An 11,237-nucleotide genomic window follows, 5' to 3' on the forward strand; every position below is an offset into this window, starting at 1 on the left:
TTTGGAGAACACAGACAAGAAGGGGAAGATTTAGTATTGGAAAGGAGGTGAAGACTTTTTTTCTTTTGAATTTATTCATTTATTTCTTCCATGAATGAGAGAGATGGAGATAAAAAGTCAGCACCCCAACAGGGTCTCCGTGCAGTGATACATTCCCAACCCCTGCCAGCCCTGGATCATGGGCATGCACATGCATATGCATGGCATACTCACAGAGGTCTGGATGTAAAACTGGAACATTCTCTTGTGGTCGGCCTCCCAGAACATCCCGTTTTACCAGTATGCCATCTGGCCCCACCAAAGACTTTTTTTGAAACACTGAGCAGGAACTGAAAACAGGGAGTGGGGATGAGGAATGGTGGCACGGTGGTACAATGCACCTCTGAGTGACCCACATGAAGGTTCCAGTTCGCATCTGGAGACCTCCCTGAGTTCACTGGACGTGTGGGTGGGTGCCCAGGAGCCAGAGTTGGCAGAAACTGAGGGTGGATTGTGGTGTCAGGAACTTATGGGGGGGTGGTGGTGGTGGTGGTGTCTGTCTGTCTTGCTCATTGAAGAAATAAGTAAAAACTTAAAAGAGAGAATGGATATTAGAAATACAGGGCTGTTTGGAAGTAGCAGCAAAGACGGCAACATGAATTTTCATGAGATGGCTATAATCTCATTTAAGTAGGTAGGGATGAACACAAGAAAGGAAGTGTCTTTTCACTACTCAAAATATTACAGTAATTACATTGACACCCCCCCCCCAATTATGTTTAAGGTCATGGAAAAAGTATACTTGTAAGAAAGAATAATTAGAGAATTTTGGATAGTTATAAAGTATTTTTTCTTTAAGGCCTAACAAGTTAAAATTAGAAAACATGAGTAGGCTTTACATTTTTGATGGTATCAAGTTATAAATTACTAAACTCTATTTTCCAATGAAATTCTTAAAATAACTTTAATCGATATGTAATAACTACTCAAAGGGTTCAGTCTGATCAGTTCTGACATATGTATACTCCTGTGAAGCCATCATCAGAATCAAGATAGTGCAGGCCCCTTTTGTAATTTCTCCCTTCTGCCTCCACTTCTTGTCCCTAACACTCCCCACCCTGTTCTGTTGTGGTGTGTGTTCATTTTCATACTGCTCAAAATACTTTCTAATTTATTTTTTTCTTCTTTGACCCATGGGTTCTTTAGAAGTGTATTACTTAGTTTCCAAGTATTTTGAGATTACTCAGAAATATTGTTATTTATTTCTAATTTATTTCCATTGTAGTCAACAGAATATACTTTACCTGACTTTTTATCCCTTTAAATTCATTGAGACTTGTTTCATGAACTGTAGTTTTATGTATCCTGGTAACAGTGTATATTTGCAAAGAACATGTGTTTTGCCATTCTTGGGTAGAGTGTTCCACAAATGTCTGTTTTGCCAAGGTGGCTGATCGCATTGTTCAGATCTTTCCAGTCCTTACTTATTTTCCACTTACATGTTCTGTCAGATATTAAGAGATGGTTATTGCAGTTTCTGGCTGTAGCTGTTAATTCGACTCTTTCTTCTTGCTTTTCTGTTGATTTTGCTTTGTGCATTTTGAAGCTCTGTTTGTTAGGTACATAAATGTATAGAGTTGTTATGCCTTCTTGATGAATTGGCTTCTTTATAATTGAAAAATAGCCTGGTAATATCCTTTGCTCAGAAATCTTATTTTGTGGGACCAGCAGTTAGCATAATGGCTATGTTGCTGGAATCCCACGTAGTCAACCAACCAAGGTTTGAGGCCTGGACCTGGTGACTTAAACTCACATCCGGCGCTTGTGTGTGCATCCCCAAGGTCCCAAGAGGAGAATGGAGGAGAAGGGATTGCGGCGTGATCATCCTCCCTGGGGGGGAGGGGGGTGATTTCTTGCTTTCTGTCTCTCTTTCTGGCGAGCACATGCACCCTATAGCAAAAATCTCTTCAGAAAAGAAATCTTATTTTGTGTGGTATTAACAGTAGACTGGGCAGTTGTAGAGCTCACCACGGTTTGTTTCTTGACTGTCAAATATTGCTGTTCTTTGTGGCCTGGCAGTCGGTCTTGAAAACATCACTTCTTGTATTTTGTATGGATTTCTTTTAGTTACTTCAGACAGAAGTGTAACCTGTTTCTCCATCTTGACCAAAGCTGGAGTCTAAAGTATTTTTTAAATTTACAGTGGTGCTTAAGTTTTTCTCTTTGTATCAGAGATATTTCAGAAGAAGTTGAAATGTTTGGATCTTAGTCCCTTCCCAATCCGCAAAGGTTTTTCATACATGTAAAATTTTGGTTGTTAACTTCATGAGGTTTATAGGCTTGAGATTTAACTCATCTCTACCTGGGAGGTCTTACTTACCAATCCTAGTACACATTAGGTGGAGCTTCACCTGGTGGAGCTTTTGAAAAAATATCCATGTCTCCTACAAACCTCTGAGAACTGAATTTCTGATGGTGGGGCCCAAACCGAAGTTTTTAAAACACTCCAGGCAAATTGTAGTGTGCAGCCAAGATTAAAAACCACCCTGTGGGCTCCACAAGTAGCATGGTTGTTGAGGTTCTGGATTCCCACATGGCCAACTACAGGTAGAATCCTAGACCCGGTAGCTTGCTCTCAACATCTCTCTCTCTGGTCAAAATAGAAGAAGAATAATGATAATAAATAAAAAATTAAATGATAACTGAAAAACCCTTCTGTTTTAAAGTAAAGAGGTGGCTTCCTTTTTACTTGGTTTCTCTATAAAATGGCAAGAATATTAGAGAGAGTGGGATTCAGGGAACCAGTTAACCCAGCCTAAGTAGTATGGGTTACTTTAAAAAAATTACTAATTCTACCTTCAGACTTAGTCTTGGTAAAATTGTGTTTGGGCTTTTAACAACAATATATATAGGAGGGACCAGCAGTTGGCATAATGGCTATGTTGCTGGACTCCATGTAGTCTACCGTGGTTTGAGTCCTGGACCTGGTGGCTTAAACTCATGCTGGGCACATGTACATGTGTGTCCAAGATGCCGAGAGGAGAATGGAGGAGAAGGGATTGCGGCGTGGCCATCCCCCCTGAGGGTCGATTCTCGCTTTGTGTCTCTCTGTCTTTCTCTGTCTTTCTGGTGAGTGCATACCCTATAGCAAAAACCTCTCAAAAAAAAAAAAATAGAATATATAGGAAAAATTAAAATAAGAAACCTTTTTCAGTTATGTTTCACAGTTTGCAGAATGGTAGAATATCCCTTTTATAAGTAAAAGGCAGCTATATATCAGTTAACATGGGCCTCAGTGCCCAAGAGCTTGTTACCAGAAATAAGGCTATAAATAAATAGAAATGTAAATTTTCTAAAACATTGAGATTTTTTAATGTGATATGCTTTCTTACAGGTTTTATGCTATATCAAATGTACATATGACTTCAGGTTTTAGTAATTCATAATACAAAATGTACTTCATATTAGCTTTAGCGGGCCACAGTTTATTTAGCTGTTTTTAGCAAGGCCAGAAAGCAGCAAGTAGGAGAAACAGCACAGAACACATTTAATAAGAGAGGTCTAAAAAAACAGAGAGGTCTGGTGTAACATGAACTCTGTGACTCTAAAACCAATTGATTTCACATTGAGTCACTTTTTAGATGTGTCAGATTATGCATTGCATGGAGTAGTCAGTTTGGAATGTTGGCTACTTTTGTGCAAGATGATTCTTTCGTATGACTTCCTTAATGAAGAACTTGACCGGCATATGCATTGTGTATTACGCTTTTTAGTTTCTGAATCTTCTAATACTTTTTTTTTTGGAGAGGTTTTTGCTATAGGGTGCTATAGGGCGCGTGCGCTCGCCAGACAGACAGAGAGAGACATAGAGACAGAAAGCGAGAAATCACCCCCCAGGGGGGATGGTCATGCCGCAATCCCTTCTCCTCCATTCTCCTCTCGGGATCTTGGGCACGCACGCACACGCGCCTGACGTGAGTTTTAAGCCACCGGGTCCAGGACGCGAACCGCGGTCGACTACGTGGGAGTCCAGCGACATAGCCATTACGCTAACTGCTGGTTCCCATACTTTTTAAGTAATGGTAAATTTTTTAAAGAATTAAATGATTTGGTATAAATCTAGTTTCAAATATTTTCTCCTTCACTTACTATAACCAACCTTTCCCAATAGCTGTGAACTTCACAGAAGTTAATGAAGAAAACAAAAACGATATCTTCCAAGAAGTTTTTTCTTCCATTGAAACTTTGGCATTTACCTTTGGCAATATGTGAGTAGAAAACTGTCATTAAAAGTAATTGGGCCTAGGTGTCTTAGTGAGAGTATGTTGCACGGTCCAGTAAGATACATGGAGAATAAAGTATTAATCAGTATAAAATATTGTCACAACCTTGGCAAAGCTTGGTTCTGTTACTGTATTACTACGTATGAAGATGTCTTTATAGCTATTTTGAAATACCATTCATTTACAAGTGAATGGTTTATATGAATAGATTCCCAGGATTTTATTTCTAAGTTTCTTCAAAAAAGTTATTTTAGATCACATGTAGGATGTAAAATCTGTGATAAAGAAGTGGAATAACTTGTCTTTTTATTTCTTTTTCTTTTTCTTAAATGCCCTGGATAGCCTTACAAATTTCCTTATGGGAGATGTAGGCAATGATTCATTATTGCGACTGCCTGTTTCTCGGGAAAGTAAGGTAGGCCAAGTTCATGTGAAAGGAAAGCCTTTCATATTTTTAACGTAATATTTCAACTCTTTACTAACTTAATCATGGCATTACTCTTTGATAGCTTTTAAGTTTAGAAATTACTATAGTATAGCAAGGAAAAGAAAATTAAATAGGACAGTTTCTGGTCAGTTCCTGGCAAGTCATTTATTTATACTTTTTAAGTGGGACTGTATGTTAGAAGAACCTATCTGACCATCTTGTAGCGTCTAATGTAATGTAGCCAATGTCATGTGGTCTAAAATTTTCGTAAGTAATTTTTACCATTTTTCCTCCTGACATTGCCATAGATCTTACACTAGTATAAACTTAGAAGATAATGCCAGATGTAAAAAGGAAAGGGTGTTCATCTTCTCACACATCCCACAGTTTGTTTGTTACCGTGAAACACCAGCCTATACGTCTTAAGTCTCCTTCCGAGAATTCTTATATCACAGGAATGGGGTTCTGATTTCCAAGCAGAAGAAACTTTGCTATGGAATAATAGAACATGAGGAATCTGGAAAATACTGTTTTAAGGATTTATAGTAGTAGTAATATTTTTAGTTGACTGAGTTTTTTTTTTCCTCACTAAAAGCAAGATACTTAAGCAGACTGTATCAGGGATAAAGTTGATCACTTCTTGTTAGGGCAGACCAAATCCAAAAGGAAAAGAAACATTGAAACGTGACAGGTACTTCCATTATACCAAAATACTGTAAAAACTTTAGGTCTTTCTTAGAAATGACACAAAATATGAATGACTACTTAAGGCATTTTTGTTACTAATACTGACTACTACAGTATTACAGAAAATAATTGTATTTCTGAAGACATCCATTGATGAGTAAGGGAGAACAAGGAAGAATTTTAAAGATAGTTAAATACTGTGCTATTACTTATGATTCTTCTTTAATTTTACTATTTTAAACTGTTGCTACTACTTCAGAAGATAATAAAACATTCTATCTGTGTGGCAGGTCTCTGAGAAATTTAAATTTTGCATGCAAGTCTTATTTCCTGTTTTTATGCCTCTGTTGTACACAAATACAGTAATTCTTTTTCGAGCGGGGTGGGGAGGGGGGCTTGCTATAGGGTGCATGCATTCGCCAGAAAGAGAGAGAGAGAGACAGAGGGACAGAAAGTGAGGGAAATAACCCTCCCAGAGGGGATGGCCACACCACAATCCTTTATCCTCCATTCTCCTCTCAGGACCTTGGGCACGCACACACACACATGTGCCCAGTGTGAGTTTAAGCCACCAGGTCCAGGTCTCAAACTGCGGTTGACTACATGGGAGTCCAGTATGTCTATGCCATAGTTGGCATAGCCATTATGCCAACTGCTAGTCCCAAATATAGTAATTCTTAATAGGAAAAGAATTTCTTTTTTCTTTCACACCTCTGTTACTTTTTTTGGGGGGGGGGCGGAATGGAGTTGTCAGTTTCCCTTGAAGATTGGAATAAAAAAGCCTGTGATGATGATAATGCTAACAAAATCACTTTGCTCGATGAAAAGTTTTGAAAGATGCCCTTTAAAAGTAATAGCTGTACTTTGTTTAATAGTGTTTGCTATATACCAGACACTATGATGCCTATATGATCTTAAACCTTAAAACAGCATTATGAAAGGAATGTTGTTATTCCATTTTTACAGAAGGACAAAATAAAGTTATGTGGACTTGAATATGAAGTCTGATGTTATACAGCTGATAATTGAGCTGGACTTCATACCCAGAGCTCTTTGTTTAAGTTTTGGGCTATAGTGTGTGTGTGTTAGCCAGAGAGACAGACAAAGTAAAAAATCATCCCCCAGGGCGACTGGCCATAATATTCTCTTTTCAGATTTTGGGCCTCACACATGTGTGTCTGGCATGTTTTTCAAGCTATCGGTCAGGTTCTGAACTTGAATCCTACAGCTGTCCATGTAGAACCCAGCTGCCTTAACTAGCTCTCTTTCCTTTCCTTTTTTTTTTTTTTTTTGTATAGGGCACATGTGCTTGCTGGAGAGAGAGAGAAAGCAAGAAATCACTCCCTGGGGGGAATGGCCACACTGCAGTCCCTTCTCCACTTTCTTCTCGGGATTTTGGGCACACATGCGCAAGTGCCTGGTGTGAATTTTAAGCCACCAGGTCTGTGACTTGAACTGCGGTCAACTACATGGGAGACCAGCGATGTAACCGTTATGCCATCTGCTGGTCTCCCTCTTATCCTTTTTGTATCCAATCCCTGCATGCCCTGAATTGGTCAACTGAATAGATTGAATTTAAGATTTCATGGTTTTGGTAGATGATGTTTCCCAGAATTGTACCATGGATGTAGCCATTAGCCACATGCAGTTCTTTACATTTAAATTAATTAAAAATTAAGTAAAATTTGATATGTACTTTAAGTCACATTAACCATTTATTAATGTTCGAATAGCTACACTTGGCTAGTAGCCACTGTATTGGATGATATATAAAACATCATCACAGAAAATTCTGCGCAAAGTTGTTTAATAAGATGGCTACAAAAAAGTCTCTGTATCTTTTTTGTTTGTTTGTTTTAGGTTTTTTGCCATAGGATGTGCGTACTCTGGAGAGAGACAGTGAGAGGAAAAATGAAAAATCACCGCCCCGGAGAGATGGCCACACAGCAATCCATTCTCCTCTCAAGACTTTTGCATATATGTACACGTGCCCAGCGTGATTTTCAAGCCACCAGTCTGAGACTCAAACCACCTTCGCCATATGGGGATCCAGGGCCTTAACCACGATGCCATCTGCTGACTCTTGTTGTCTTCTGTTTAAACAGCAATGCGTTTAGATTGTTTCTCTAGCTTCCTGGCTAGTGTTTTGGGGATTTACAAACATTATTTAACGTATTGAGTGGGTTCATTAATGTTAACTAATGCTGTTAGTAAATGATGAGGTTGTTCATTCTTGAATCTAGAGAATACCTGTTGTAAAAAGCTGTATCATTCAGTACTGGGAGATGGCATAATGGTTGCATCTTTAGACTCCCATGTAGTCGACCACGGTTTGAGTCCTGGACCCGGCAGCTTAAAACTCATGCTGGGTGTGTGTGCGTGCATGCCCAAAATCCCAAGAGGAGAAGGGATTGTGGTATGGCCATCCCCCCAGGGGGTGATTTCTTGCTTTCTGTCTCTGTCTCTCTGGTGAGTGCACATGCCTATAGCAAAAATCTCTCTCTCAAAAAAAAAAAAATCTATGTAATTCTTACAGAGTGTTCTGGCATTTAAACAGGCTTTTCAGGCCCTTTGAGTTTTAAATGCTTGAAATTCTTTAGCAGAAATTATGTCAGAGTAACAAATTGGGGTGAAAATTATCTGAAGCAAGGATTCTGTTCTAATCTTAAATTTGTTTTCTTCCATGTCATAAGTCTTTTGAAAACATTTCTGTGGAATCAGTGGACTCACCCAATGAAAAAGGTAATACTTGGGCACTTATAACTTTTGTCAGACATTTCACAGTTACTTTCAATAAATGTTTCGGATTGCTTGATCTCTTCTTCCTTAGTACCCTATTAGATATATTTCTAACCCACAACTATATATAAAGTTTTAGATATAAAACTTAAGGGGAAAATTCTGCTAGAGTAGACAGATAATGTGATACTATAGACTGATCAAGAATTGTAAAGGTTTGTAATTGGTAAATAATAGAAATACATATTAAGATCAAAAAATCATTAGAGTTTAAAACATTTTAAGTTTCAACTGTGACCCTTTAGTTTAAAAATTTGTAAATTGTATATTTTTAAAACAGTTTTTATTGAAGAACACGTTAGGATCTAGTGCTTTATTGTTTAGATTTATTATGTGATCATATTTAACATGTACTTACCTTGACCTTTTTCTTTGCAGGAAATTTTTCTCCTATAGAACTAGACAGTGTGCTGTTAAAGAATACTGACTCTATAGAATTGGCTTTGTCATATGCTAAAACATGGTCAAAATATACCAAGAACATAGTTTCGTGGGTTGAAAAAAAGCTTAATTTAGGTGAGTTGCCTTTTGTAGCATCTGATGAACTTTGGAGTTTTAAGAGTTAAGTTTTTGGACCAGCAGGTGGCATTAAGGCAGCTAGATCCCACATGGCCAACTTTGTAATTCAAATCTTGGACCTAGGCCTTTGTTCACCCATCCCCAAAATCACCAGAGGAGAGTAGAGAAGGGATTGCAGTGTGGCCATAACTGCAGGGGATGATTTCTCAGGAATGATTTCTCACTTTCCCTCCTTCTCTGTCTCTCCCCTGTGAGCACATGTGCCTTATAGCAAACCTTTAAAAAAATAAATAAATAATTACTTTTGATTATTTTCTGTAGACTATGAGTTATATTCTGAACTAGTAGATGTTTCATTGTAATAAATAAAATTAGTGCCCCCTGAACTAGTAGATGTTTTGCAGTAATGAATAAAATTAGTGCCCACTTTCTCTTGATATAAGACAGACTTTTCTCACACTAGCTGTTCTTATCAGACACTTATTTTGGGTTCATCACTAGCTCTAGGGACACAGACAGAATTACTATCTCTGCCTTTAAAGAAGTTACTCTAATGAGTAAAAAGAAAAACAATCATGGGACCAGCTGATGGCATGGAGGTTAAGGCGACTGGATCCCATATGACCAACTGCTTGGTTCGAATCCCAGGCATAGCAGCTTGAAAAACATGGTGGATATGTGTGTGTGCCCAGAATCCTGAGAGGAGAATGAAGGAGAAGGGATTGTGAGAAGTGCTTCCTCACTTTCCCTCCCTCTCTTTCTCTGTCTCTCTCTGGCAAGTGTACCCTATAGCAAATGAAAATAAAAACTGGACAGCGCTTTAAAGGAATAATACACAGGCCTATCCCTCAAAGAGGTGCTGTTTAGGCAAGTGTATTTTCGAATAGTTTCCAGTAGATTCTGATAAGCATTTAAAATTAAGAATAACTTCATTATCTCATGATATGTACTAGTATTTATGGACACTTTCTATTTAAGGAATTGTAAATAATTTAAGGGTATGAGGAGAAAAATTAATTTTACCTTCTGATAACTTCTTCAACTTTTACAGAATTGGAGTCCACCAGAAACGTTATAAAGTTAGCAGAGGCAACTAGAACTAATATCGGCCTACAGGTAAGTGTTCTATGAACTTTAAGGGCTCTATAATGAGAGATGGATCAAACAAGCTCTTGATAGTGCCTTGCAAAATCAGAAAATTTCAACTTATATTGGAAATAAGTGCTAATCTTTTTATTGATAAAATAAAATCTCCTTATATTTAGATGGCTGTTTATTATGAAGAACTAGGAAATTCACAATTTTATGAGTACTGATTATCTTGATAGCTACTACTTTTTCTTTTTTTTGAGAGGTTTTTACTATAGGGCGCGTGTGCGCACAGAGAGACAGAAAGTGAGAAATCACCCCTCAGGGGGGATGGCCACACCGCAATCCCTTTTCCATTCTCCTCTCGGGATCTTGGGCAGGCACACACATGCGCCCGGCGTGAGTTTAAGCCACCAGGTCCGGGACTCGAACCGTAGTCGACTACGTGGGAGTCCAGTGACATAGCCATTACGCTAACTGCTGGTCCCGATAGCTACTACTTTTTCTAACTAGTTGTATAATTTTTTTTTCTTTCAACCGAAGCTATTTAGTTCATTCTGAAAGCATTGAAAAGATAAATTTCAAAGAGTAGGTGTACAATTAATTGTGATTAATTTTCTTTGATATGTTCCTTATGTAGTCATGTTTTAGTCATTTTGAGGGGAGGAGAAGTCTAAACCTGAAGTTTCTCTCTTTAAAGAATAGTGGTGGGTCAAGAACTCTAGTGCAGTTCTCTAAAATTTGTCAGGCCTTATTACAGTGGCACAAGCAGTAGGCACCATTGTGTGGTACATGGGAGGCCTGGGTTCAGATCCCAGGTCTACCTGAGCATGCCAGGCACACCTGCACCTGTTGTAATTCTGCCTTTCTGGGAAGCTATGAGGAGGACTGCTATGTGGTGAGATGTCAGGTTCCTCTCTCACACACTCACTAAATGAATGAATGAGTGAGTGAATGACTGCGTGTTTTAAAAAACTGACTTTTCCATTTTGAATTCTAGGAGTTTATGCCACTGCAGTCTCTATTTACCAATGCTCTTCTTAATGATATAGAGAGCAGTCACCTGTTACAGCAAACAATTGCAGCTCTCCAAGCCAACAAATTTGTGCAGGTAAAAATTAATCTATAAGTAAAATACACAGTTTTTTAATAACTGCATACCTTTAGAAAATAGCTTTTTTTCCTTTTTTCTTTTCCCTCTCTTTTTTTTTTTAATGCCATTCACAGCCTCTACTTGGGAGGAAGAATGAAATGGAAAAACAAAGGAAAGAAATAAAAGAACTTTGGAAACAAGAACAAAATAAAATGGTTAGTGTTACAATGGAGTTTCATACAGAGTTGTGAATATCCAAAGGCAGGCCTAGCCACCTGGGTGTGGGCAGAGGGGAGTTGCTGCATAACACTGGAGCCTTGTGGGAGGGCAGGGGCTCAGACTACCTGGGTATTCCAGGAAT

The 11,237-nt window shown here is 38.4% G+C and overlaps 1 protein-coding gene across 1 annotated transcript in view; it reads left to right on the plus strand.

Annotated features, from left to right (window-relative positions):
• Positions 1 to 11,237, plus strand: part of ARHGAP29 (Rho GTPase activating protein 29) — a 63,030-nt gene that overhangs the window by 18,885 nt on the left and 32,908 nt on the right. The window contains exons 3-9 of the mRNA XM_027767201.1: positions 4,151 to 4,247; positions 4,605 to 4,677; positions 8,070 to 8,118; positions 8,554 to 8,691; positions 9,746 to 9,810; positions 10,784 to 10,894; positions 11,011 to 11,091. Coding sequence (XP_027623002.1) covers positions 4,151 to 4,247; positions 4,605 to 4,677; positions 8,070 to 8,118; positions 8,554 to 8,691; positions 9,746 to 9,810; positions 10,784 to 10,894; positions 11,011 to 11,091 — 614 coding nt within the window. The remainder of the gene's footprint in view (positions 1 to 4,150; positions 4,248 to 4,604; positions 4,678 to 8,069; positions 8,119 to 8,553; positions 8,692 to 9,745; positions 9,811 to 10,783; positions 10,895 to 11,010; positions 11,092 to 11,237) is intronic.

This window comes from Tupaia chinensis, unplaced genomic scaffold (assembly GCF_000334495.1).
Source record: "Tupaia chinensis unplaced genomic scaffold, TupChi_1.0 Scaffold144016_1, whole genome shotgun sequence".
NCBI classification, from domain to species: Eukaryota; Metazoa; Chordata; class Mammalia; order Scandentia; family Tupaiidae; genus Tupaia; species Tupaia belangeri.